Below are 27,592 nucleotides of genomic sequence, written 5' to 3'. Positions count from 1 at the left end.
CAGAGGGCCAATGTCCAGCACCTGAAGGTCCAATCCTGCCCCATCATCAACTCCTTTGGTCAGCAAAAGCAGGCTGGGTTCTCTCTTTCCCAAGAAGCTGTTTCAGCCCTGATCCAGTGCTGGCTGGAGTGAGGGGAGGTGCTGGCCCTGAGGACCCAAGCCCCTGGGGTCCCAAGTTTGGGCTGTTGGCTCTGGTGCTGGCCATGCACTCAGGCAAGGGTGCTGGGGTCGGATCCCATCACTGGAGCTCAGTCCTGCTGCATGTGGAGGGGCACTGAGATTCCCCTAAAAGCTCCTCTCCTTTGGGACAGGGCTTTCCTGTCCCCCAGGGCCAGGTCTGCTGCCAGGCTGGGGTCTCCTGGGTGCATTCCAGTGAGAAAGGTGGTTTTGCCCCCGGCATAGCACCCTGCCCCATCACCTCCCGACATCCCATCCCCTCCTGCTCCTCATCCCCTCCATCCCCGGACTCCTCCTCCTCCTTCTAACAGAGGGGGGAAAGGAGCATTCCCTGCGTGCTGTGAGGAGGGGTTGGGGAGTTGGGGGGACACGGGTGACAGCACCAAGAGCAGCCGTGCAGCGGGATGGGGCCGGGAAAGATCTCCATCGCTGCTCGGAGTGCGGGCAGGCGGGGGCAGGACCGCGCCGGGGCACGGTGCCCACGGAGGGGACGGTCCCACGGGGGGCCAGTCCCGCGGCGGCTCCGCCTGCCCACGCCCGGCTATAAGGGGGAAGGAGGAGGAAGAGGAGGATGCTCCAGGAGCGCCGAGGGCAGCCGGACCGCGGGGAGTCGGTGAGTACGGGCAGGGTGGGGATGGTAAAAGGGCCCTTTGCCTTGGGGGACACGTCCCCCTGCACCTGGCTGTTCCCTCTCCACCCACCCACAGGTCTCTCTCCCCACTGGGTGCTGCAGAAAGACTTGCTGGTCCCCGCAGGAGCAGGGCAGGGGGTCCCAGTCCCTTCCCAGTGCTGGGAGATGCGTCCTGCACCTCCCTTCTAGCTCAGTTTAGGGGAAGGAGTTCCACGTAAGTCCCATCTCCCAGGTAGGGCAGCTGGGACCTCACTCTGGGACCCTGCTCTGCTCTGGGGGTGCTGGGGGGCAGGATGGGGGGATCCCTATGAGATGGTGATGCTGAGGCAAACCTCAGCACCAGCCATCAGATTCCCTCCCCTCATACCTCTGCTGCAGGCACCCCTGGAGCTTCTGTCCCTGCTGCTGCCCCAGCCAGAGCAGAACCTGCTCTTCCAGCCCAGGCTACCAAGTTCCTCTCCTCACCAAAGTTCTAAGGTTTTTATTCCCTTCCCCTTGGATTTGTTATTTTTTTTCTTGGTTTTAAAAACAAAAACACAATGTTCCTGCTGTGGTAAAAGTGCCCCAGCTCACACGGAAATTGCTACAGAATAATAATCAGGGCTGAGAAAGTCCCTCGGTGTTCCTCTTCACTGAGCTTTGTTTGCTCTGATTTATTTCTGCCTCCTTGCCAAAGCTTCAGGGCTCTCCCTTCCTGGGCAGGCAGATTTGGCACCAGCCCTGCTTCTGGAGCTGTAAATGCTGGTGGCCTCACACTGTTCCTAGGATGCAGGATGCAGCCCCAGGGCATGATGTGGGCAGTGTGACATGTCTGAGCAGGTACAAGTGGGAGGTGTTTCCCCTTCACGGGAGGGCTCTCAGAGGTGCTTAGTCAGGCTGGCAGCCACAGCAACGATGCTGGTGGCTAAGGTGGGGATGGGGTTTGGGGGTAAAGGAAGGAATTTGCCAGCAAGGAGCTGCAGTTGCAGCATCATGCTTGGGCTGGGCCCGTCTGGGAACTGCAACTGCTTTCCTGTAAATGCCCCGAGGAGGAAGGGAACTGCTGACCCTCCCCAGGCAAGGGCCCCAAGGGCAGGGAAATGCTGGTTGCACAAGCCTGGGTACTGCTGGCACTACCTGGGCACAGGCAGGCTCAGGGAACTGAACTGCAGTCATGGGGCTGTCAGACCCCTTTGCTCCTCAACCAGCAGCAGCGAGCCATGCTGGCTGCGAGCCGTGCCCCGTGAGACGCTGGCCCCATGCCACGCTGGCAGCACCGCGCTGCCTCGGCACAGCCCGCTGCAACTGCATCTTACTGGGAAGGTGCTGGGTGGGAGAGCCTGGGGGAGCTCAGTCTGGTGCCTCCCCTGCCTGCCAAAACAGGAGCAAGCTTGTGCTGACTCAGCAGCAGCACCGTGAAAGCTGCTCAGGGTGGGATTGGCCAACTCTGCTGCCTGCTTTCCCTGGGCAAGGGTCAGCTGGCATCGCCTCTCCACAGAGATCTGCGATTCACAGCCCAGCTTGGGGACCAAGGGGACAGTCCTGAGCCTCTTTTCACAGCAAGAGCCCATCTCTCGCTGTGAGCTGTGGGCTGGCACCTCCTTCACCATCTCCTGCTGTTGGCTGAAATCCTTGATACCCTCATCTGAAGGGTGAGGAGCACCACAGCCCCACACGGCTGTTTCACGCTGCCAAGAAACACGGGGCAGCGTAATTAGGACAAACACCCATTAGGCATTAATTAGACTTGGGGTTGAAGAGGGGGAGATGCTGCTGAGCACCCCAGCCCTGCAGTAAGCAGACACCCAGGCACTTGGTGGGTGGCTGTGCCCGTCTGCCGCTGTGGCTGCTCCGCACGGGCCCTGGCACAGGGCTGTCACGTGCCGGGTCACGCCTGAGCCAGCCCTCGGGCTGTGCCTCCGCTCAGGCAGGTGCCTGTGCCTGAGCCCCAGCTTCCCTGGCATTGCAGGGTGCTTGCAGAGCTTGGGGCAGCTGTGCCAGAGCCAGAACCGCGTGGAGGAGTAAAGGTAAGAGCGAAGCGGCTCCGAGGGCTGCCCCGGTCTCCTCCATCCCCAGCTGGCACACGGGCAGCGTGCTCTCCCTGACTGCCCTGGCTCTTCCTCCTGCCCCCAGCCCTCCCCCCTGCTACCTGCAACCCTGGGAGCGTTCTGGGTCCAACCGATTCCTCCTAACACTGTGGCGAGTCCCCTCCTGCTGCTCTCTGTCCCCAGCCTGGTGCTCCCAGCAGAGGAGGGGGCTCAGCCAGACCCAGGAGCTGGTCCCACGAGACCACCCAGCACCTGCTGGCAGCAGCTCTGCTCCCCATGGCCAAGAGCAGCCCTTGGAGCCTGTGTTATAATCACAGAGCTTGTCCTGGCACCAGCAGCCCCACCATGTGCTCCTCTACCTACTTGAGCTGCTGCTAGCCCCAAGTGTTTAGTTGCCATATGGGCTTTGCTTCCTGACACCTGGTTATTTATCCCCTGGATGGTGTTTGTGTTGCCCAGAATATCTCATCCCCATGAGACCTCCCTCACCCCTGGCCAGTCCAGGGATGGGGGAGTGGAGCCTTTTCCCTTTGCTTTGCCAGCAGCATGGCTCAGCCCAAGGGCACGGTGGTCCTGGCCTACAGTGGGGGCCTCGATACTTCCTGCATCTTGGTGTGGCTGAAGGAGGAAGGTTACACCGTCATCGCATACCTGGTGAGCTCTGTGTGGACCCTGTCCCCAGGGGCTGGGGGTGCAGAAGGTGCTGTGCCATGGGGGACTTGTGTGGGTGACGGGGGTCCTGGTGTGTGTGTGGCTGTGGTGGTGACCCTGCTTTGGCTGGTTAACCATTGCCCAGCCCTGGTGCTGAGCTGCCAGCCCTGTGTAGCACAGCCTGTCCCTGCCGGTAATTACCCTCTGCTAATGAGGGCAGAGCCAAGGGGCTTGGCAGAGGAAGTGTGACTCTGAGGTATTCAACCCCCCTTCTGCCCACCCTGAGTGGCCTAAAGCCTGGTCAGCACAGGCTCTGCCATGCCATGCATGATGCCCTGGGCTGGGTTTGTGCTGGGTTTTGTGGTCTCCTTTCTAACTCAATCTTGGTTTTTTTTCCCCTTTCCAGGCCAACATTGGGCAGAAGGAAGATTTTGAGGCAGCACGAAAGAAAGCGCTGGCGCTGGGGGCCAAGAAGGTAACAGTGTCCCTTCCTCTGGCTGTCCTGGGGCTCTGAGCTCCCCCTTCTCCCTGCTGTGGGACTGAGCTCTGGGGTCTCACACCCCCATTGCTGAGGCCACCACGAAGAAATCCCTTCTCCAGAGGTTTTGCACCAAAGCCTTTCAGCAGCATCTAGGAGGCGAAAGGATCCTTTGCTGCACCATCCCCAAAGCCCAGAGGAGTGAGCTGCACCCCTCAGCCACCTTCCCGTCACGAGAGTCTCTCTGTCCCGGCAGGTTTACATCGAGGACATCAGCAGGGAGTTTGTGGAGGAGTTCATCTGGCCGGCAGTGCAGGCCAACGCGCTCTATGAGGACCGGTACCTGCTGGGCACGGCGCTGGCACGGCCCTGCATCGCCCGCAGGCTGGTGCAGATCGCGCAGCAGGAGCGAGCACAGTACGTTGCCCACGGGGCCACTGGCAAGGTGAGGGATGCCAGGGGCACCCCTGGGCTGGGTGAGGTTACCGCGGCCCCTCTCCCCATCCCCGTTCCCGTCTGCGGCTGTGCCCGTTGCCGCCGGCCGCAGGGAGGGCGCGTTGCCGCTAGAGGCAGCCAGAGACCGTGGGAAGGATGCTCGGGGACAGCCCAGCCCGGGGACAGCCCGGCCCGGAGCCGGGCATCCTCCGTGGGATACGTGGGATGGGAGTGCAGGGTCTGCACGATGTGACCAGGGGCCCTCCTCTGGCACCTCCAGCTCTGCGGGGACACCTTGGGCAAGATGAGACTGTCACCAGAGGCTTTTGTGGGCCGTTTGGGTGCTGTGAGTGCACCCAGGACTTGCTGGATGTGTCCCCTCTTCCCTGTCTTACAGGGACCCAAAACATAGACCGTGCCAGTCTTGGTCTGGGAGCGAAGATGAGTGAGATGCTCAGCTTAGGGGCTGGGTTTGAGTGACCCCAACCATGGCAGAGGAGCCTGCTAGAAGGTGGGGAGTGTTAGATGCAGCCAGGAGATAGCCAAGGGTATGCCAGCCCTGGGCAGAGGGGCAACTGTGGGGCTTTGCAGCTGAAATCACTCTTGTCCCTACTGCAACGAGTTCCCTTCACCCCTTCCCTGTCCATCCATCCCTCTTGAACCCCCTCCCACCACTCAAGGGTGCCCTGGAGTGACGCACAGCCGACACAACAACGTTCCCTCCGCTCCTGGGTACCACCAGCAGCAGCTGTCCCCGCTGGCAGGGGCACCCTCAGCTGCTCCCCGGGCCATTAACCGTGGGCACAGGCCGGGGCTCACTGCGGGTAACTCGACCCGGCCGCGCCCCGGCCCCGGCAGCTTAAATGCGGCCCATCTGCGGTGTCCCCACTGCCCGAGCAGATGGACCCGTTCTGGGCCTGGAAGGGAAATGAGTGCTTTGGTGGATGTGCTCTCGCCTGCCTGTAATAGTCCTCAGGGATTTCCCAGCCCGCTGGTAAATGTATCCTCCGAGCCGGGGCCAAGAGGAGGGGAGGGAGTTCCTTTTGCTCCTCGGTGCTGGTGGAAAATAGGCTTTGGTGAGTGCTAGTCCCTTGGAAAGTGTTAATAACTCCCAGGCTTGCTCCTTGTCCCTTCCCAACTACCTGGCCTCATTAGCCAGACCTTGTCAGCGTGGGCCAATTAAGGTAAAGGGAGGTTCAGAGCTATTTAATTATGTGCTGCTGCATCCTCCTGGATACCGTGATCTTCTCTCACACTTTGCCCTCTCCCTCTCTGTGTTCTCTGATACCTGCAGTGGAAAAATACCCAAATCTGGGTTTCTGCTGGTTCAGCTTTTAAGAGTGTCAGCCCAGGGAAGAGCACAGCTCTTGGGTAGCCCCGGGGTCAGCCAAGCTCCCTCAGAGCCAGCTGAATGAGCTGTGTCAGGGTTTTGAACAGCCAGTTGTCAGGAGCACTAGAAAAGGTAGTTTTGGGTTTAGACCAGCTGTAGAGAGGGACCAGGAGTGACCCTGTGGGACAGAGCCAGCTCAGGTCCTGGCATTCATTATGCCCTCCCACCACTCTCCATGCTGGGGGAGTGAAGGGTGCTCAGGCTCAGCCTTTGCTTTTCCAGTGCTGCTGTAGCCTCACCTCAGAGGCTGCTCACAAGTGCTGTCACACACGAGTGCTGCTGCACATGTGCTCTGCCAGTGCCCCACAGCCTCTGAGCCTCTCAGCTCCCTGGATGGAGCTGTGGGGCTGTAGCACACCCAGGAGCTGCAGCACTTAATGCTCCTTCTCTATTTTTTTTATCAGCTCCTACCCATTTTGCAGTTTCTTTCCCCAGTCCACACCTCCAGCCCTGCCAGGTCATGTTCCTCTCCTGAGGATGCTGTATGGCCCTGGGATCGAGCTGGTCCAGGGACGACGCCCTGACCCCCATCAGTGACAATGGGGCAAGGGGCACCCACCTCCCAGCCCACCCTGGTGTGGGGTGACCTCTCACCATCTCCCATTCATGTTTCAGGGCAATGACCAGGTTCGGTTTGAGCTCACCTGCTATGCCCTGTGTCCTAACATCAAGGTAAGGCACCTAAAATCAGCTCCTGGCCGCCTTCCCAGCTGGTGGGGAATTTTGTTTTAACACCACCATGCCTCACTTTAACAAGCAGCCAGCTGCACACGTTTTGGCATTTGAGGGAGCTGTAATGATCCTTAATTGACCTATTTTTACCCCAAACACCACAAGGCCACAGAGGGAACAGTACCAAGGCAGCTGCTGGATAATCAATGCTGCCTGTTTCCCCCTTGCATCCAGCACCTAGTTAGGGATTGGATTACCCCAGCTTTGCAAAGGGAGATTAAATTCACCTGGGGAACCAGCTCCCCAAGCTTGCCAGGAGCCTAGGGGGATGTTAAAGGGCAAAGGGGTCCCAGGGGCTGCAAGGAGGAGGGAGGTTTTTTATCTCATCATCCTTCCCTCCTGCCAGGTTGTTGCGCCATGGAGGCTGCCCAAGTTTTACCAGCGCTTCCCTGGGCGACGGGAGCTTATGGACTATGCCAAGGTAAGAACTGGCATGTGGCAACTGTGGGGTGCTCAGAGTGACCATGGGGTACTCAGGGTGGCCATGGGGTTCTTGGGGCAGTGTGGGACGCTCAGAGTGGCTGTGGGATGCTCAGGTAGCCATAGGATGCTTGCCATGTCTCAGTGGGTGACAGCAGCAAGCCCCACTCAACATCCCTGCAGCAGCATCGCTTTTTTTCCTCCTTTTTTTTTTCTTTCCCCCCCTCTATATTTTTTTTCTTCTTCCTTTCTAAAAGCCCCATAATTACCTGGCTATTAATGGTAACCCTCTTTCCAAGGAAATGAGTCCCAGCTCCCTGACTTGCATAACAGACAAAGCAAATCCTCTCGCCTTTTGTTGTCCTTTCCTTTTTGAAGTACAAGTTGCAATAAAACATATTAGAAGTTTTGCATCAGGTTTTTACGTGCCCACCAGGGTACCTTTCTTTTTTAGCAACTTCATGGAAATGCTTGACAACTCGGCTCAATCAATCAAAAGGGAAAAAGGCAGCTCTGTGTTCATAAACCAGAAAATTGCTTCAGTTTTTAAATAGCTGCCGTCGAGGCTCCCTGGGTAATCTCTGAGAAGGCGAGGTGAGGAGCTGGAGGGACGTGGCATGGGGCAAGGAGCCCTCTGAGCCCATTAGGGCTGAGGAGAGCTGCGTGTTGAGGATTGTTTTTGCCATCTGCTGTTGTATTATGAAGGGGCGAGTTTACGAGAGCTTTCCATATGTTGCCAAACAAATTGTCAAATAGGGGGAGTTATGAAGAGCTGCGTGGTTTTTATTGTATGGCAAGTGGAACATGTGTTTTGGGTTTGGGGGTTTTGTTTGGGGTTGTTTGGGTTGGTGTGGGGTAGGGGGGTTTTTTTTGTTGTTTGGAAAGGGGTGAAAAAGAGAAAGGAAATGGGTTGGGGCCCCCTTCACAGGGGAAAGGTTGGGGTGAAGAGTTTGTAGTGCTTCTTGGTCTCTAGTTATGTTTGACACTTCAAAAAACAAGAAGAGGGGGTGTTCCCTTCTTTTCCAGGCTCAGGGGAGGGAGATGTGTGGCCACATCCTTTCGGCACCTGGATGTACTTGGCGAGTTATAACATGGTGACATTTGGGGCTCAGTTAGTGGCAGGGAAAAGGGAGATTTGTGCCCCTGTGGCACAGCTCTTTGCCATAGATTTCCCGCCCGGGGCTGGAGCCAACCTTGCTCCAGCAGTGAGCTGCTCTGCTAGCCAATTCATCTCTCAACGAGCTGAGGTTGAAACACCTTCATGAGAAAGGTGAAGATCTCCTGGATGCTGCTCCTGGATGAGCCATTGCCATGGGCAGGGCTGGGTGGGATGACATCTCCTTACTCTTTCCCGGAGAAGCCAGGAGATCTCCAGCACTTGCACCCAGCTGGCAGCATTTTGCCCTCCCAGCAAGCCCAAGTTTGTGTTTTGAAGCTCATGTGTAGTGTTGGTATGGTCTCTCTCCTCTTCCCATGGGAAGTGTTGATGAAGTCCCCCTTCAGCCTTCTCCAGGCTGTACCACATCTGTGCTGACATCTCCATCGCTTGGGCTCATGGAGTGCTCTGGGCTCCTCAGCTTCTGGCAGGGCTGGGATGCCTGTTCTCCCAGACACACTGTGTCCCTGATGTCCCCATCGAGGTGGCCCTTTCAGGGTGGCCCAGGGTTAGGAACACCAATATCCATCTTGCTCTGTGCTGCCTTGGTGGTTGGCCATGGGTTGTGGCTCTGTGGTTTTGGAGCTCATCCCGGTAGAAGCTGCTGCTGCTGGAGACTGGCTGATCCCACAGGCTGGCTCAGCCCCACTCCCCTTCTCTTGGCAGAAACACGGGATCTCGGTGCCTGTGACACCCCAGACGCCCTGGAGCATGGATGAAAACCTCATGCACATCAGGTGAGAGGACAGGTGGATGGGGATAATGGGGGGTAATGACCCAGAGGCCCTGTTCCCCTCATCTCGCATGGCCAGGACAGCCCTTTGCACCCCAGAGACCCTGGCTGTCCTGCCATGTGCTGGCCAAACATGACCCCAAAACGTCCACCCTCCCTTTCTGCCCAGTCCTCCACATCTCTTGTGGCAGCTTAGATTCATATTGGTTGGAAAAGACCTTTAAAATCATCAGGTTTAAGCCCTCCCCTCCCACTGCTGAGCCCACCACTAGCCCATGGCCCTCAGCAACTCAGCTATGTGTCTTTTAAATATCTCAACCACCTCTTTAAGTATCTCATGCAGCTTCTGGGCTCTCCCAAGCCCAGCACTCCTTGCAGGGTTGCTGTTAAAAGCTCCTGGAGATCCATAACACATACTTCTGCCCATCTTCCCGAGGTGCTGGGAGTGGGGAGGACGTCCCGGTGGGTTTTGGGGTTGCAGGTTGCAGGTGTTGCAGTGACTTCTCTCTCCTTCCCTGCCTCCTGCTGCAGCTATGAAGCCGGGATCCTGGAGAACCCCAAGGTAATCGATCACAGCCACCATGGCAGCCACGGGCCGAGGGCACCTCGTGTGTTTGCAGCCTAATTGGCAATTTCACGGCGGGCCGTGTGCAGGGGGAGGCCCCGCAGCAGCCACGGCCCCTCCGCCTCTCCCGGCACGTTAATTGCCGCCGGCATCAATAGGGGAAGGGACCCTTTCAGGGTGACACCGGCGGGGACAATGTCACAGGGCAGCAATAAAGGAGCAATTAGACAGATGAGGCGCTGGTGGGAGAGAGGGGACTGGTGGCCAGTGATGGAGGGCTGGGCTCCGGTCCCCTCACTCTTGCTCAAGCCCTCTGTGCTTTCCCATTCCCACTATCCGGGGGAAGGCAGGATAAAACCTCCCACTGCATGGGGTGATGGTTGGAGACCCTGAGGGCACCCATGAGACCGTCAGCTCTGGCTGCTGACGTGGCCAGGAGGTGGGTGCTGTGGTTGGAGCATGGCACATGGCTCTAGGAGGTGTGTGTCTGGCCCTGAGCTCCGAACAGTGCTCCTGGTCGGGCTGCCTGCTGGCCCCTGCCTGCGCTGTTCATGCTCCAGCGGGTCACCACGCTCCGTGGCTACTTAAACTATCCATCAGCACTAATTAGACAGTCTGGGAGAGGAGGGGGAGGCAGGCAGAGAGGGAGAGGAGCGGGCTGGAGCCCAGCACCCGCAGCCTGTGCTGGCGCGTGCCTCCGGCGCCGCTGTGAGGAAGAGGAAGGTGGAGAGGGGTCTCGCTCCCAGTTTGGTGCCCTGTGGGTTGGGCTTTGCACAACCAGTCCCTCAGGGGGGGTCTCCTCCTCCAGGACAGCAGTTGGCACAGGGATGGGTTTTCATGCCCCAAGCTGGATTTAGGAAAGGACTGACCCGTATCTTTCCCTGTGTGCCCATCCTGACCCACCCCTTCTCCCGGGACACCCTCCTGTCCCAAGGCTCTGGCAAGCCCCCTTCCTTCCCAAAGCCAGCTCGGCATGTGGGGCTGACCAGTGCCCTGGCCCCATCCCTGAGCATCCTCTGCTTGAACTCCTCTCCCTTCTCCAGCCCTGGGATGTGGCTCACCAGAGCACGGAGTCACCACCATCCCCTTCCCCGGGCAGTGGCACCGGCGCATCCGTGGCAGGATCCGGGGTGCCAGGCCCGGTGGGCTCCCCTCCCCAAACCCCCGGGACCTGCCAAACGCAGGGATTTGAAAGCAGATGGTTGAGCTATTTTCTGCCTCTGTGAGGCCCGATTGAAGGGCAATGAGGCAGCTAATGCGGAGAAAGATAGAAATTTACTTGCTTTAACTTCATATGGCACTCTGAAAGAGTTCATTCAGTCCCGGGCACAACAATATCAGCCGGATGAATAAACCATTTGCGGCATCGATAGCTCTGCATCATGGTTTACTTCATGGACCATTTGCTTCCAATTTCTTCTCTCCTTGCCCCGTTTTTCTTGCTTCTTTCTTCCCCCCTCCCTCCCTCTCTCCCTTTTCCACACACTCTTCCCTTTTTCTCTCCTTTTTTTTCTCCCGTTTCCCCCCCTTCCCCCCCTTTCCCCTCTCTCCCCTTTAAAGATGACATTGCAGGACTAGCCCCCCTGCGGGGAGGGATAAATAGGAGGCATTGATACACGGCAACAAACTATTTGTCATTTGAACTGTGCTTTTAGGAGGGAGAATAAAAAGAGGACAGAGTCGGCACCGTAATGATGGAATGCAAGCCAAATGTCACTTTTATTTCTATTTAGTTGTTTTATTTAATAGGGGTTTTCATAGTTGGCTCGGAAAATTGGAAACTGCCTGACTCTGACTTCCAATGTTTAGTAAAGAGTTTTTAATACTTTCTGAGATCTCTTTTTTTTTCTCCCCTTCCTTCCCCCACCTCCCCCTCCATCTTTTCCTTTTGAACTCAAAAGTTTTTCATCATCTCTCACGGGTTTGTCTAGTTAATCAGTGTGATCAGGGCTAGGAAAGGCCAGACGATGTAAAATTGAAATCCTCAGCCCGTGTAATCCGTGCGTGTGTGCACGGGGGAGGGCAGCACCTCAGCTCCCAGACGAGGGGCAGGGGCAAAAATTGAGATGAAATAGGGAGCTGAAGGGTTGGGGTTTGCTGTGCAGTGAGTGCTGGGGTAACTGTGTCTGTGTTCCCAGGATTTGCCTGTGATTGCTGCCAGGATGTGTGTCCTGGGGTTTGGGGTGAGGTGTGGGGGTGCTCCCTGGCTGAGCTGCTCTGGGGTGCTGGCAGTGATCCAGCTTTGCTGTTTATTGGACCTCAAAACAACAACAAAAAAGGGAAATTTTCACTGAAAAGGCTTACTGAGCATCTTTAGATGAGAACTTCTTCTGCAAAGAAATTAATTTCCCCTTTAAAAACTCCTAATTTTCCCTTTAAACCCCTTAATTTTCCATTAGAAGCAACAAGCTTTACTTTTTCTTTTAAAGCAATCACTTTTGATATTTATTTTTCTTCCCTAAGTGGCTTTGTAGCTCATCCTTTTATTTTCTCAATGGAAAAGAAGAGAAGGGAGGAAAAGTGAGGAGGAGAAGGGAGAAAAAGTGAGAAGAGGTTGTGCTTGAAAAAGTAGAGGAGAAGCAGTGGGCAGGACCCTGGGTGCAGGCAGGGCCCTGCTGCCCATCGATGCCCACAGCTCCAGCTCTCACCAGCTGGGTTCTGTGGAGAAACCCCGTGGGGAATTGGGGGGGAAATGTGGGAACATTTGCAGGAGTGGCTTAGTTTGGGAAAACTCCACCTGAGCTGCTCGCTCGGGGGGTTTTAGGTCAAAGGGAGTCCTGAGCTGGAGGCTCCTTTGCAGTGTTCCCTCTGATGTTGGCTGAGCAATCTTTGGCCCAGCCCAGCTTTGCAGTTTGCTTCCTTGGAGCTGCCTTTCCCCACGTTGCACATGCCCTGGGTTCTCTGTGCCTCAGTTTCCCTCCCTGAGCTGCATCTGGGTTGGAGGAGGAGAGTCTCTTTTAGAGCTTGCAAACACCGGTCTGAAAGCATTTTGGGGTCAGTGTGTGCAGTCACATCGAGGGGGCACGTGAAATTGCAAAGCATTTGCTCTCTGGGACGGAAAGCTGCTTTTTTTTTTGGTCCTATTTTCCCCCCCTCCCTCTCTTCTGGCACGAGCTTCAATTGCAGCAATTCACCGTCACCGCCCCAGCCTCCGGTGGCCTGGCTCTGACAGAGATAAGATGCCTCTTTCCTATAAATGTAGAGGGGAAAAAAAATATACATAAAGGTTGATGTGCTCTGAAATGGGTTTTTGCTTTGTTTCCTCTATTTTCCCCCGTGTGTATTAACCCCAGGGACACCATGAAAGAGCCGCTGAGGCTGAAGCACCTGCTGAGGTCAGGCCTGCTCATTAGTTTCTGCGGTTGGCACTGACTAAGCTGGGCTGGGGCTGGGTGGGCACCCATTCCCTGCCACTGGCCTGCTTTTCCCTGCCTGACTTGCTTCTCCACAGCCATCCTGCCTCCAGCTGCGGGGGCGGCAGAGGAAAAGATGAGATCAAGTTGAGGGGAAAAATTGGCTGATTCTCCCAACCCCTTTGTTCCCAGCGCCCCGGTAAGCACCAGGGCCGTGTGCCAGCCCTGTGCTTTGGGATGGGAGATGTGCACTGGGCTGGGGGGGATGCTGGTAGGGTTGGTCATGCCAATGTCACTGATTTTCCTTCTTCTCTTCACCCCTTGGGCAGAATCAGGCTCCCCCTGGGCTTTACACGAAGACCCGTGATCCAGCCACCTCTCCTGACACCCCAGACGTGCTGGAGATTGAGTTTGAGCGGGGTAAGCCAAACCCTCCTCACAGCCAACACCTCCTCACAGCTACTTTGGCCATTTAGACTGGAGCTGAGAAAGAACCTTTTCCCTGAGAGGGGTGTCAGCCCCTGTGCCAGGTCCCCTGGGAGCTGGGGGAGTGCCCAGCCCTGGAGGGATCCCAAAGCTGCAGAGCTGAGGTGCTGAGGGCCAGGGGTTAGCGGTGGGCTGGGCAGGGTGAGGGGAGGGCTGGTACTCCAGGAGGTTCAAGGACTTTTCCAGCCCAAATGATTCTGTGATTCTATGGACACAGGGACTCCCCATTCCATCCCCAGGGCCACACAGCAGGGCTCAACCCTGGATCCATCACCCAGAGAGAGGACACAGGCCAGCATTCTCCCACCTCCACCAGCCATGGGCATCCCCGTGTCACCATCCATCCTGGCAGCAGCAGCAAGCTCAGCCCAGGCTTCAGAGGGGGTGGAAAGACCTTCCCCCTTCCCCACCACCAGCATCCTTACTCTATTATAATGAGCCCCCTGCGAGGAGCAGCCTCCTCCCCAGCAGCCCATTCAGCCCCTAGTTAATTTATTTGAAGTTTTAATCTAATTATTAACTATTTTAAAGGCTAAGCAGCTTTCACCAACAGCAGCCCCGACCACGTCGGCTCTGTGCCGAGCAGCCCACGGCCAATACCGCGCCGGAGGATGTGAACAGAAAGAGCCGGGGCGAGGGGAGGGCACGGCGGGGGGGGGAGGGATGGAGGGGCCGAGAAGCAGCTTAAGGTTCATTATTGCTGCGAGTTACATTTGATAGCAATTTACAACTGAGTTTATAAACCCCTGGAAAATAGGGGGTTTAGTTGGGGTGGGGGGAAGCTGACAGCCCCCATCACTAGCCAGGGCTCTCGCGGGCGCCTCCGTAATAAAGACTAGAAAGGGAGGCATTGAGGCTGATTGGCAACTGATAGTGCGTTAAATGGTAATGAGGAGGGCAGATGGAGGGGGGATTAGGCTCCCAACTCCGCACTGCTTTTCTTTGTGGGCCCTGCAGCCCCCTTGTCAGCTTCCTAATACATTTATTGCTCATTTCACACCGCTAAAGAAAAAATGCCTCTTTCTTATTCAGCATCACATCCCCCCACCCCTGACATACACACCCACCCACCCCTCCCCGCCTTGCTCCTGCCCAGCACCCTTCAGAAAACCAAATTTTAGGGGGAAAAGAGGAAAGTAACATGAAAAAATGTAACGTTCTAGGGGCAAAACGAGGGGCAACAATGAATTCCTGGCAGGGAGCATCCCCACTGCGGGGTGCGTGCGTGTGCCCTGGGGTGGGGGGGAGCCCCCCCTAGATGCCCCCCGTGCTGGCAGGGGAAGGGGAGGGAGGGAGGGATGCATTTGTCAGCATCCCCAACCCCCCCACACCCCATCAGGGGCTGGTGGGACAGAAGGTGCTTCGTGGTAAGACAATTGCGGAGCGTGAAATTCAATTAGTTAAGGGCCTGGTTGCAATTTCACAGGCCCTAAAAAAGAGAGAGGGAGAGGGGAAAGAGGTGGTGTGTGGGGAGGGGGACGTTTTTATGGCCCTTTTTATTTATTTATTTCACTTCTCTCCCGAGGTGGGTCCCCCCTTCCCCCTCCCTCCCTCCCTGCACCAGCTTGGCTCTGCCTTTTTAAGAAGTTATTTAGAGTTCATATCTGTCACATCTATTTACCGCCCGCGGGGTGATGTTCCAGGGGGGATCCTGACACTGGCTGATCCTGCCCATCCTCCCTCTCTCCCTCCCCTCCTCTGCAGGTGTCCCCGTGAAGGTCACCAACGCCAGGGACGGTGCCAGCCGTTGCGAGGCCCTGGAGCTCTTTGTGTACCTGAACGAGATTGCGTGAGTGCCACACACTGTGCCCTGCCAGCCCCGGGGTTCCTGCAGGGGTGTGGAAGTGGGATGAGCTCTGGGATGGGGATCGTCAGCCTGAGGATGGGATGATGCCACTTGGGTCCCAGTTGTGCCATCCGTGCCAGCAAGTGGAGCTGGGCACCAAGGCCAAGAGCACGGCGGTATTTAGAGTTTTGTTCCCTGCGCATGAGGAGGGCGAAAAAGTCTTATTAACACCCTTCAGGTTTACCAGTGCCCCAGCTGCATGGCTGGGTGAGGGTTGTCCTGCCCATGGCTCTGAGGGGCATCACCTCTCTCCACCTGCCTGAGGAGGCTCAGTGTCTCTTTTAGGTTGAGAGTCAACGTTTTTAGGGGCATGGAGGACATGCTGGCCCAGCCTGTTGCCCTGTCCTCCCTCTGCAGCAGCAGCTCCTTTGGGGTTTTCTTCCCTATGCCACCCTGTGGCCAGTTTCTGCTGCTTCCAGGGCAGAGCCATCCCCAAGGGCTTGCCCAAAAATAAGAGAGCACCCGTTCCTCCTGCTCTGTGCCAAGTGCCACCCAGTCCCTGACCATCCTCCTTTGTGCCTCTGCCTTTATTCCTCCAGTGCTGAATGGGAATGAATTTTTCCACGTTGTTCACTTTTTAGATGTTAATTAAGTGGTTTTTAAATGGCTTTGGCCATGGGGAATACAGCTGCAGCATGTCCTGTCCCCTTGCACAGTTGATTTTCTGGTGGCCTAAGTGTGACGATGCCAGGCTCAGCAGCGGGTGAGGAGGCAGAGGCACAGCAAGGAGGAGGGGCAAAGGACAGAAAATCCGTTTCCTTGTCACCACTGCTATCTAAGGGTCAGTCCTGATGGTCACCAGTGCTTCTCAGGGGCTGGCCATGCTGGCATTTAGGATTTGTCCCCTGCTGTTCCCCCCCACAACTCACTTCTCATAGCTGCAACCTCCCCTCTCCTGGGCAGAGGCAAGCACGGCGTCGGGCGCATCGACATCGTGGAGAACCGCTTCGTGGGGATGAAGTCCAGAGGTGAGCACTCACCTGCCAGCAATGCCATCCCTGCCCCAAAAACACCAAAGAAAGGCAAAACCCTGCTGGAAATGGCAGGTGCTCACCATCCCCGGGATGTTCTGGTCAGTTCACACCCCCAAACACTTCCCTCCTTGTCAGCTTTTGACTGAGATCTCCCTGGGAGAGGGACTCCAATTGCTCTCCAATGAAGGCAGCTGCCTTCTCACTGCCAGTGCCAGCAGGGAGAGACCTGGGGGATACAGACCAGTAGGATACAGAGCTGTGGGCTTTCGTGGGAGGATGCTGATGGGAGGTCCCAGAGAGTGAGTACAAAGCACAGGAGGCTGATGCGAGTCACAGAGGAGGTTTGGGGTTTCTTTAAAACAAATTCTTTCATTTATCTGTGTGGTTTTGAGGCTGTGCCTCTCAGTATTGATCATCCATTAGCACCAGCTTCATTGGAAATCTCTGGAGGGAGTGATCTTGCCCTGTGCAGAGTAACACTGTGGCTCATCATTTCCCACCTCCTTGTTTTAAATCTCATCAATACCTAATTAGAACCTCCCTTTCTTTAAACTCGCCCTCTGCAAATATTTTGATAAGCCTCAGCCTGTGGTTTCCCTCCTCCCTTTGCAAAGAAGGATCAGCCACAAAAAGCAAGAAACAAACCCCCAAACCATTCAATAAAAGTTTGAATCATCAGCCTAAAACCAGAAGGAGGAAAAGAAACCCCCAACCTCAAAGCCACAGGCAGCAGCCCACACATTTGCATGCAGGATGCTGAGTAATTTGTCACAATCTATTTTATTATATATTTTTAAGAGCCACTGACACGCTCTAGTGACCCTTCCAGCATTTAATAATTTCTCTAAACCCCATTTAACTGTCACTTCTGTCTCCTGTGTGACACCACCCGGCAATCGCCGCCGCATCTGTGTGCCGGCAGCCCCGGGAGGACGGGGCTCTCTGGGGACAAAGCTTGGGGGGGAAGTGGCACATGCCTCTGGGATGAGGCCTTGGCAGTAGGTCATCTCCCTTTGAGCAGGATCCTGTCTCTGGTTTTGCTCCTTGGGATTAGCAGAAAATCTGCTCTGAGAGGCGCTGGGGGAGTGGGCCAGGGCAGGAGGGTGCTGAGGGTACCTGCATTCCTCCCCCTGGCATTTTGGGGTGTGGGGCAGGTGAGGGGGCCCCCACCACTCTGCTGCCAGGAGTGTTTTGGACCCCAACCAGGTCCAAATGGGGAAGGAGAGGGGTCCTGGGTTGACAGGCAGGAGATGATGCCTTAAATCCCAGCAATGTGTGGGGGCCTCAATGGCTCAGGGGCTGTGCAGAGTCCTCGGGACAACACAGGGACCCCTTGTCCCCAGGGCCTCCTCTCTGTAGGGGAAACTGAGGCACAGGCAGGCAGCAGCATGGCAGGAGCCCTCCATGGCACAGAGGAGGCACGAAGGCTCCTGCCAGATGCCTGCTCTCTCTCACCTCCCAGACTGGGGCAGTCACAGAACAGCAACATTCATTTGCATTGATTTTTACTAAGCTCCTAATTGAACTTCGTTAAGGCCTAATGGGTGAGGGCTGAACTGAGTGTGCCCCCACCAGCCTTTTAAGCCCCATTAACTCGGTTTTGCCGTATTTGTTTTAGTGGGAGGAGGGTGGGTGACGATGGGGTGCCAGGGAGCAGCCCTGCAGCCAGGGGTGGGGGGCTCTGGGCTGTGAGCAGGAGCATGGCCCTGCCTCTCCCACCTTTTCACATCCTCATTATCAAATTATCTTTTTAACTCCAAAGGGGGGCTAATTAAGTGAAGTAAATGAAATCAGTGGGGAGGAAGTGGGAAGGAGGGGAGTGTTGCTGCCAAAAGAGCTGAGTGCTGCCTTTGGCTGGGGCTTTGCCTCCCCTCAGCTCTCCCTTTCCTTTTCCCTTTTCCTCCCCTCGAAGCACTGAGCAGAAGGAAAGTGCAAAAACCCCTTCCTTGCAATAAACCCATTACCAGGAGATGCTCCATCTCAGCCCTTGAGGAAAAAAATTTGGGCAGCATATTCCCAAGGGCAGCATCATCCTCCCCTTCCCCACGAGAAGCCACCACATCCCGTCCCGTCCCACGGATGCTGTCAGGAGTGACAGCCCCCACTCAGCACAGCAAAATCACTGGGCTGGAGGTGAACTGACAGCTGAGGTTACAAATTAGAAAATTTTAAGCAGCAGCAGCTGTCTCCTTGGCTGCCCCCCACCATGCCCCCCTCCCCACTCCACTTCCCCCCTTCCCCAGCAGTAATTATGGGGTGATTGAAGCTTTGCCAGTGCTGACACCTCTGTCTTTTTCCTGTAAACACGGGGAGATGAAAATAGACACTTGGAGATGCTGCGAGTGTCACTTTGAAGGTATCTCTTGTCTTCTGGGAGCGTGGCTGTCAGCTCCCCTCCCCACCACCCCCTGCCCTCTAGCATCAGGCTGAAGGGGATGAGCAGGAGTGCAGGGAGAGTGGGGGTCAAGACACGAAGCTAAACCTTTGGTCAGCCCAAATTGGCTTTAACACCTCCAAAAGGGAAGGAGAAGCAATATGAATTGTCTAAGTGGCAGGCTGAGCTTTGTGGTCAGGGGCTGGATGAGGTGCACAGCAGCCCTCTGTGCCACAGCCATGCCCATGGGGATGGTGTCTCATCCCACAGCCTCGTGGGGATGGTGCTGGGTGAGCACCCTGTGAGCTGCCCCCAGGAACCGAGCTGCAGCATGACAGGGTAGCCTGAGAGGAGGGGATGGCTCTCCTTTGGGATGGAGACCCATCCTGTGCCTGTAGGATGCTGAGATCAGGGATCTTGGTAGGGAAGAGGTTTGATGGAAGTGGTTTGGGCTGCTGTAGTAGACAGGGCTCCTGCCATGTCTGTGGGACCACAGCCACCCCAGGACAGGACATGCTTCATAGCATCATAGAATCATCCCCTCACACTGCCAAGCCCACCACTAACCCCAGGCCCTCAGCACCTCAGCTCCACAGCTTCGCCATAGCTCCAGGGCTGGGGACTCCCCCACCTCCCTGGGCAGCCTGGCACAGGGGCTGACACCCCTCTCAGGGAAAAAGTTCTTCCTCAGAAGGGTTCAGGGCTGCTGTGGAGCAGCCCTGGCCGTGGGCAGGTTACAGCCGTGCCTTCCACATGTTTGCTGCCAGACTGCCTCAGCGTTTCCCCCACCAGCTTCCACCTGCATCCAGCCCAGAGCAGAGCACGGCTTGGGTCACATTTAAACACCAAGGAGACGTGTTATGTGGCAAACAAGCCCCAAGTGGCTGCAACAAAGGGACCAGCTCACTCACAGCATCAGCCCCTGTCAGTGAAATAATTAAGCCTCCCTCCATCCCCAGCCTGGTGCAATGGGGGGAGGAGGAGGAGGGAAGGGACAAGGAGGGGGGCCTTGCCAGCCCTAAAGGAGGTTGCCCTCTCAGCCCCCAGGTAGCCTCACGTCTTCTGAGCAGCCAGGCAGGGCTCCTTCCCGGCAGCCGAGGCGAGAGGAGGCTATGGAGGCCTTTCTCTCCCCGCGCCTCTGCCCCGCGCCGCTCCGCTAATTACAGGTTTTCAGGCGCAGCCCGTTGGGCGCGGCTCGGCGGGGGGATCGCTTCCCAAACCCTGTCATTTACCCTCCTCAGAGAGCCTCTTCAAAGAGGGGAATCTAGACATTTTCTCCACAAGGTGCGGAGTGGACTGTCTCGGCCCCAGCATGAACATAATGACAGATGCATTTTACAGCGAGCCGGGACTGAATGCGCTCGACCACAGCTCCTTCTGTCAGCAAAGTCATTATTTTTTTGTCATTTGCTGACAGTTTTGGTCTCATTCATTTCTCTCTCTTTTGCTGCTTGTCCCCCTGCCTGGAAAAATGGCTAGGTATCTATGAGACCCCAGCAGGGACGATCCTATACCACGCGCATTTAGATATCGAGGCCTTCACCATGGACCGGGAAGTACGGAAAATCAAGCAAGGCCTCGCCTTGAGATTCTCTGAGCTGGTGTACAACGGTACGTGTGGGCCCTTGGCCTGGCCCTGCTGCCACAGCATCCTCCCAGCCCTCCTCCTCCTCCTCCTCCTCCCTCGTTGCTGCCGGAGGCTGCGGGTCCCGCTGGTGCTCAGGGCTGTAAAATTGGGGTGTGGGTTCTGAGGCTGGTCAGGGAGGGGAAAGATGGGTTTGCTCAGACCTGTCCTCTGCCAGCTTTTGTGCCAAAGGGCCTGCCTGGCACAGAAGCAATGCCCCTTCCACGAGGGCTTGCTGGTGGGGGGGATGCTCTTGGTATCTCTCCCAGCCCTGGTGCCGCTGCTTTGTCCTATCCAATACACTGGGCTGTCTCACAGGCTGTAATTCACTGTCTCTCTGAACCCTCCACATCACCTTTCCCCATCTCTCTGCCTGCCCTCTCCCCGCAGGGACCAGAGCACATTGGGCTATGGGGCACACGAGTGCCCAAAGTCCCGGTACAGCTGTCCCTGTGGTGGGCTTTGAAGCTGGAGACTCCTCTCCATGCCCTGGCAGGGACAAGCAGTGGCATAGGGGGATGCAGCTCTCAAGCTGCTGCCAGGGAGCAGGGGGCTGGGGATGGGATGGGATGGGATGGGATGGGATGGGATGGGATGGGATGGGATGGGATGGGATGGGATGGGATGGGATGGACCAGGCCAGGAGGGTCTTGTCTGTGCTATTCAGTGCACAGCCCACACAGGGGCACTGCGGGTTGTGCCTGGGACAGGGGCTGTGGGAGGGTTCCCAGCTGCTCCCAGCACAGCCTGGGAGCTGTAAGGGATGAGAGGACACTGATTCATACCTGCAGTTAGGGGTAGAAATGAAGCTCCTTGCCCTTCCTCCTGTGGTGCACCCAGCAGCTCCAGCTCGGGTCTTCTCAGCAGTGGGGTGAGTTTTGAGGGGTCTCAGCTCACTCCCCCTGTGCTGACGGGGTGGGTGCTGCAGGGAACAGCCTGCTGGGCCAGGAGGCTGCCAGGCTTGGGCAGAGGAAGTGGGAATGGCATCATCAGTGCTGCCCCAGGGTCTGCTCCATGGATCAACGCTAACTCAGTTGCTGGTGCTAAGTTGAAGGAAACAGGATTAGCCCAAAATGCTATAGGTGGGCTCAAAACCTCACTGCCCACAGCTACCTGGCTCAAGCACAGCATTGAGTCCCCATAGCCTAGCTCTGCCTCCATCCCCTACCCTGGAGACCCCACAGCAGGGAGATTTCCTGCCCCACAGCCACACAACATCTTTCACATGTCCTGATTTCTCAGTCTCCCTGTTCCTCCTCCTATCACTTTTATTTCTAACTGCAAGGGCTGGGATGATTCCCAGGGGAAGATCCCCTGGAAATAACCTGACTCTAGGAGCTCAGGCTTTGGGCAGCAGCAGATGCAGTGGCACTGGATCAGGCTGTCATCTCCCCTGCAGCTTCTGATGCCTGTGCTCCCCCTCAGCACCTTCCCCTCCAAGGACAATCTCTCCTGCATCTTCCTCAGCAACTTTTAATGCCCAAAGCCCTTTGCTGTTTAAACCCTGTTTTAGGGCCCTGAAGCATAAACCTGTTAGTTTATTTCTAAGCACTGGCTTGTTGTGAAGCTGCCAGGTTAAAGAGCCAGAATCAGGAATTTGCTTCTCCCTTCCCACCTCTGCCAGGTGAATGCTGCTGTTTCCCTGCCTCCAGATGCTGAATTCATGGGATTTTTAGCATGGTCTCAGACTTTCCTGTCAGCAGAGCCCAAATCCAAGCAACAACCCTGATAGCAGAGCCCAAATCCAAGCAACAACCCTGACAGGGTCCAAACACGGCACCTGGGGGCCCCCATGCCAGAGGCCACGCTTTCAAGCTCACCTTCCTGTAACACCACATGATTGCAACTAGTCCCTGATTTTAGGAGAATGAGTGTTTATCTTCTCCCCTTCCCCATTGATCCCATTGTGGAGGGGTGGCTTTGAAGCCAGTTCCCATCCCAGCAGGTACTGCCAGGTGCAGAAATGCCATTGTCCCCCTGCCCCAGCCCTGATTAGGGCAGGATGAGGGTTACAAGGCAGGAAGGTCATTAAGGGGGATCGCTTCCCATGGGGAATGTGTCTGCAGTGGTGAGGTGAGGAGGAGGTGGGGGATGCTCCCTCACACCTGGAGCTGTCAGAATCAGGATTTAAGCAGCTGGTTATTACTTTAATGTGTCTCAGGTTTATTTTGACAGGGATGCAACAGCTTTGCATCAATCCTGATGTCTGAAGGGTTTTACCTGCAGGGTGGTTACCAAAAAAAGAGGTGTGTTTGCTTGGAGCTGGGGTCCCTGCCTGCATGGCAGTGCTGCTTGTGAGCAAGAGGTCCCTGAACCCCCTAGCTGTGCTGTGGTGGGGTGGCTGAGGTGGGGTTTGGGTCAGGGAGGTGGTTTTGGCGGTGAGGGGCTTGCAGGGCTTTGAGGCTGTGCCTCAGAGCAGGGCTGTGCAGAGCCCAGGGACAAGGCTGCAGAATGGCGAGGCTAAATGACAAAAGAAATTGTTTGTTTCTTTAATGGCTTTGGCCCCGGAGCACAGCTGGGGAGGGAAAGGTGAGAGGGGCACCGGTGTTAGAGCTGAGAGGGAGGATGATGGGAGAGATAAAACCTGGGGATGACCGGAGGGCGGTGAATGGGCTCTTTCTCTCTCTGTCTCTATCTCCTCCTTCATCTCCCAGGCTTTATTCCAGGTCTCTGAGGGCTCCCTGGCTAATTACCCCACTTAGAGACAGGAGGGGACATGGGGCAGTAGGTAGGGCCACGGCTTTGGGGGGCTGTGTAACCATGCATCACCCCATTACCCAGGGTGGGCTCAAGCTAGGGGGGCTTGGGGGGCTGGGCTCTGCTGTGCCATCCATAACTGGGGCAGGAGGGGAAGCACTTACTGTGGTTAGAGGGAGCTTTGGGAACGTGCCTGTGCTGGTTCCCCACATCCCACCAGCCCCATGCTCTGAGGATGTAGGAGAACAAGTCAAACCACGAGCAGTGATGGGGGAGCGTGGTGGGAGGGGGAAAGCAGAGGGAAGGTGAGCCCACCTAGGGCTGCTAAGACCTCTGTACCCCAACATGCAGCCCATCACAGCCCTGGGGTCAGCTGGGGGAGAGGTCTGCTCTGTATCCCACCAGAACCCCACTGGTCAGCAGCAGGGAGTTTCCTTTCCCAGGGGCAAAGTGTGGCAGGTGGGGCTGTGTCCCCCTGAGCAGACTCTATGCTTGGGGTTGGCTTTTTGGGGCTGATCCCTGCCTGGCCCAGGGAAGAAGAGCTTGTCCCTGTCCCAGGGGATTGGGAGCTTTCCCCCTCACTCCAGATTCTGTGTCCATCTGCCTGTGTGCACCTGACCCTCCCGAGATGGTGGGTTTTGAGCGGCAGTTCCATACTAACTTGGTGAAGCTTTTCATTTCCATCTTCATCTCCACTCAGAGGAGCTTGGAAGGAGAATGGCCTCCCTTCCCCTTCTCCAGGAGCTAGTTCCAGGCTCCTCTCCTTGGTGGAGACCTGAGGGCCACCTGAGGTGGGGACACACGTGAGGTCTCCATCCCTAAGAGCTAAACTTATCTGTCCCAGCACCTCATTTCCCTCTCCCATTCCTGTGACTGCAACCACTCCCCTGAAAATTACCCAGCATTTAGCCTGGGGACCACCCTGCAGGGGCACCCCAGCCTCCCCCATACCCCTGCTGATGCTGTCTCCCACCCCCAGGCTTCTGGCACAGCCCCGAGGGTGAGTTCCTGCGGCAGTGCATCCGGCGCTCGCAGGAGGGAGTGACGGGCACCGTGCGCCTCTCCGTCTTCAAGGGACAGGTCTACATCCTGGGCAGGGAGTCCCCACGCTCGCTCTACAACGAGGAGCTGGTGAGGTGAGTGGGGTTTTTGGAGCCAGGGTGGTGGTGGCAAAGAGCATCTCATCCCATCCCATCCTGCTCCATCCCATCGCATCCCACTCCCTCCCATCCCGCCCTGTCCCATCGCTGGTGACACCAGGGGCAGTGTCCTCCCAGCCAAGCACCCAGCTAAAACACAAACCCTCTTTTCAAGCCAATATGATTCTTTTTCCCTTGGCTTTTCCTTTTTCTTCACGTTGTTTTCTCTCTTGCTCACTCTCTCCCCCCGCCCAAGCCCTCCCTCAACCCCTTTCAATCTCTCTAAACACTTTATAAGCCATAAATACAGCCGAATGAGTTTAGATCAGTCGGAGTAAATGTCAAATTATCTTCTCTCTTTCTCTTCTCTGGCTTTTTTTCCCCCTTTCCCTCCCCCTCAAAATCAACAGCTCCTAATAATCCGTCCCAACCCTTCATTATGCCTCGCACTCTCACTTGGAGAGATTAAATGAATAAAGTATTACACACAAAAAAAAAGAGGGAAGGGAAAAAAAAAGAGGAGGATGGAGGGGGGTGGGACAGAGGAAAAAGAGAGAGGGAGAGAAAAGCAGGGGCACTTATTCTCCCTGCGTCTCCAACCATTTTCCTTTTCTTTTTGATTTCTACATCGCTGGTTTGAAAGCTTTTGAGTGACGGCGTCACAGGAACCCGAGAGAAAGCTGTGAGAGGCAGAGCTGTGTGGAAATGCCTCTGCACAGTAGGTAGAAAGTAACGTAATTATAGAGCAGGTCAGAACCACTCGAATGAGCAAAAATAAAAGCACAGAGGTTTTTCTGTAGCCCATCAGGGGAGGTAAAATCATTGTAAACTCTTTTTTTCCCCTCACTTTTTTATTCCCCCCCCCCACACTCCACTCCTCTTTCCTTCTTTAAGGTTTGAGGTTTCTGGGAAATGAGCTGTGTGTTTTGGGGATGTGGGAAAGTGTCAGAGTTGGGATTTGGTGGGTGCACTTGGTGTTGCATCTGTGGCCATAAACCCCATTGGAGCATAGGACCCCTTCCCCTGGGCTCCCATGCCCTGGCACAGGACAGTGGATGGCTCTGGGACAGGGTGAGCATCCCTGTGTGATGCAAGGGCACGAGGAGGAAGAGACCACAGAGAGCAATTTGGGGCTGTGTCTCTGGCAGGGCCTGGGGAGCCCAGGGATGGCCATGGGGATAGCCCCATGGTCCTGCTGCCTCAGAGCCCCTGACCCCCTGCACCCACAGATGAGGGCACAGCAGCCTGGGGGAGCAGCTCCAGGATCTGTCCTCTCCCTTCCCAAAAGGCAGCACCAAGCCCCCAGGGCCTCCCACCCCAGTGACAGCACCTTTCTCTCTGCAGCATGAACGTGCAAGGGGACTACGAGCCCGCCGACGCCACCGGCTTCATCAACATCAACTCCCTGAGGTCTGTGGGCTTGAGGCAGGACCCTCCCTGAGCTGGGGGGGGGAGGTAAAAAAAGCCCCCCAGCACCAACCCTGCCTAATTACAACCTTCCCCAGCACAGCCAGCCTCCTTATTTTACTTCTCTCTCAGACCCCAACTCCAGGGCTGTAAAACATGCTGCATTTACATAATGGGCTCTTAATTTTCCCATTGCCTGTTAACTGCTTTGTCCTCCCCCATCCACCACGTCCCCCCCCAACCCCTCTCAGATAAATTAATTACATTATCTCGTGGAAAAAAAAACCCCACAACCCACCAACCCCGAAATAATTAAACTGTACAGGCCTTAACAAACGCCTGCTCCTCACGCCCCCTCATTCTGCTTAAATTAATTGAGAGGAAATGTGTGTTATTACTGTTAATTTACAATTAATTTTTGTGTGTGTGTATAATCCTGTTTCCAGGCTGAAGGAATATCATCGTCTCCAGAGCAAGGTCACCCTAAAGCAAGATGAATAGCAATCAATGGCCAGCCCCCAGCCTCCCCCTCTCTCCCCTTTCTGATTTCTCTGAAGAACTACCACTAATTGTGGTGGTAATTTGTAATTGTAACTCCTGCCTCTGAGGAGGTGATGGCTTTGTTATGGGGCCTGCAAGTGAAATGCAATCATTAAAACAACAACAACAACAAAAAGAAAGGTGGTCGAGCCAGAGGAAGAAGTGGGGAAAAGAAATCAAACCCAGCCCAGCCACGCGCTGCTGGGGCTGCTCATTGAGAGCTGGGCTTTATTCCTGCCTTGTTTGTTTGCTCTTCTGGCCCAGCGCTTCCCCCAGCCGGGCTTTGTGAAATTTGTAATGGATTAAGTGCCTCTGAAGGACGTTGGAGGGGGTGGGGGGGTCGTTGGTACCTCGTTGTGAAGGTGAGGAGTGTGGGGGCATCGGGTGCTGGTGTGGAGGGGTGAGCTGGGTGCTGGGGATGGGTTAAGAGGATCTGAGCCTTCCTTTTTTTTTGTCTTTGTTTTAAGAGCAGACTTGGGTATCTGAAAAGAAAACCAACAGGGGAAATATCCTGGGGAGATGAGGAGGAAGGGAGAGCTCAGCTCACTCTGGGCAGTGGGTTGTGGGTCCCTCCATCCCCAGGGCTCAGGCTGCAGCGCTGGGCTGGGATGCAGGGACAGCATCCTGGGAGAAACCCGTTCTGAAACTACCAGGAGGAAAGAAAGAACCCACTTTCTAACCCCTGCAAATGCCTGGCATGTGCTGCACTGCTGAGGATGGAGAAGGACCTGGTTTGGGATGTCCCCATGGAAGGTGTCCCCAAAGTTGTTCTTGGGGGTTGGGAGCAATGCAGACATCGAGGTGCATCCTGCAGTGCCTGGGACAGCCCTGGGGCACTGTGCAGCCCCATCCTGGCAGCAGGGACGTGCAGCTTTCCCACCCCTTTGTGGAGCAAAAGCAGAAGTGCCACCAAAAAGGGGAAGGTTTTGGCAGCCCCTGGGGAACAGCCAGGCTCAGTGGCCATTTGGGGCTGTCCAGGCAAGCCCTGCCTGCCCTGCTGCCGAGCCAGAGAGTGTGACAAGCTCTGACATCACAGCTGGGAAAATAACATGTTATTTTCCCAGCTTGGATGTGACTTTCCCTGCTATTACTGGCAGCGCCCATCTTGGGAGGAGAAAGCAGCAGAGGGCTGTCAGGAGAGGGGACAGAAATGGTTTTTCTAGGCTAGTGGAACCTGTCCAACCCCCCTTTATGGGGTATGGGGAGGAGGAATGCTGTGTGGGGCTGCCCCATTCCCTACAGCTCATTGCTTTCAGCAGTGAGCCCATGCTGAAAGTGCAGCTTCATGGGGGGATCCTGTGTGAGCAGTGTCCCAGAGCCCTGCAGCTGTGGTGGGGAGCAAGGCTGGGCTCCTGAGCCCACCCTGATATGAGTTGGCTCTATTCCTCCCACAGCAGCTCCCTCCTGGGCAGGGAAAAGGACCTTGAAACCTCATCAGGAGCCAGCACCTGGGGAAAATCATCCAAAAAGCAAAATGAGAACAGAGCTGCTGCCCTCCTGCATGGGGAAGGGTGCTGTGCTGGCCCATGGGACAATGGGCAGCCCTGGGAGCTGGCAGTGTTACCTTGGCACTGGTGTGCCTTGGCCATGGCAGAGGTCTCCCCTGCTGAAGGGGAGTTTAAAAACTCAGTGCAATGAAGAGCTGATGTCTTGTCTTTTTTTGTTGGTGGGGGAGAAAGTGTCAGAGCAGGAGCTTCCTGTGTCCAGGTGCTTGAGAATAGCCAGACATGCCTTGGGAGGGATCATCAGACTGGCTG

The 27,592-nt window shown here is 56.0% G+C and overlaps 1 protein-coding gene across 7 annotated transcripts; it reads left to right on the top strand.

Moving 5' to 3' along the window:
- Positions 1–731: 731 nt before the first annotated feature.
- Positions 732–26,079, top strand: ASS1 (argininosuccinate synthase 1). 7 transcript variants are annotated; one of them, XM_062011521.1, is made up of 17 exons: positions 760–790; positions 1,187–1,285; positions 2,757–2,814; positions 3,378–3,489; positions 3,893–3,961; positions 4,221–4,409; positions 6,405–6,461; positions 6,868–6,942; positions 8,764–8,834; positions 9,362–9,392; positions 13,078–13,168; positions 14,939–15,023; positions 15,984–16,048; positions 19,908–20,039; positions 23,729–23,885; positions 25,233–25,298; positions 25,742–26,078. In XM_062011521.1, the coding sequence occupies exons 4-17, from the start codon at positions 3,382–3,384 to the stop codon at positions 25,794–25,796; spliced, it is 1,251 nt and encodes a 416-aa protein (XP_061867505.1). In that variant the 5' UTR covers positions 760–790; positions 1,187–1,285; positions 2,757–2,814; positions 3,378–3,381; the 3' UTR covers positions 25,797–26,078. The 7 variants fall into 7 exon arrangements, with proteins under 7 accessions (XP_061867504.1, XP_061867503.1, XP_061867509.1 ...); XM_062011520.1 differs by lacking the exon at positions 1,187–1,285 and having other exon boundaries at positions 732–790; positions 3,381–3,489; XM_062011519.1 differs by lacking the exon at positions 1,187–1,285 and having other exon boundaries at positions 732–790.
- Positions 26,080–27,592: the final 1,513 nt, after the last annotated feature.

The sequence above is a fragment of the Colius striatus genome, chromosome 19, assembly GCF_028858725.1.
Source record: "Colius striatus isolate bColStr4 chromosome 19, bColStr4.1.hap1, whole genome shotgun sequence".
In the NCBI taxonomy this organism is placed as follows: domain Eukaryota; kingdom Metazoa; phylum Chordata; class Aves; order Coliiformes; family Coliidae; genus Colius; species Colius striatus.
The sequence above is the reverse complement of the archived record's forward strand: the minus strand, read 5'-3'. Positions and strand labels throughout refer to the sequence as shown.

Coding starts and splice junctions, on each gene's coding strand:
- ASS1 (XM_062011520.1), top strand. CDS start 3,382: ATGGCTCAGCCCAAGGGCACGGTGGTCCTGGCCTACAGTGGGGGCCTC. Junction 6,943..8,763: donor AGCTTATGGACTATGCCAAG/GTAAGAACTGGC, acceptor TTCTCTTGGCAG/AAACACGGGATCTCGGTGCC. Junction 15,024..15,983: donor GTGTACCTGAACGAGATTGC/GTGAGTGCCACA, acceptor TCTCCTGGGCAG/AGGCAAGCACGGCGTCGGGC.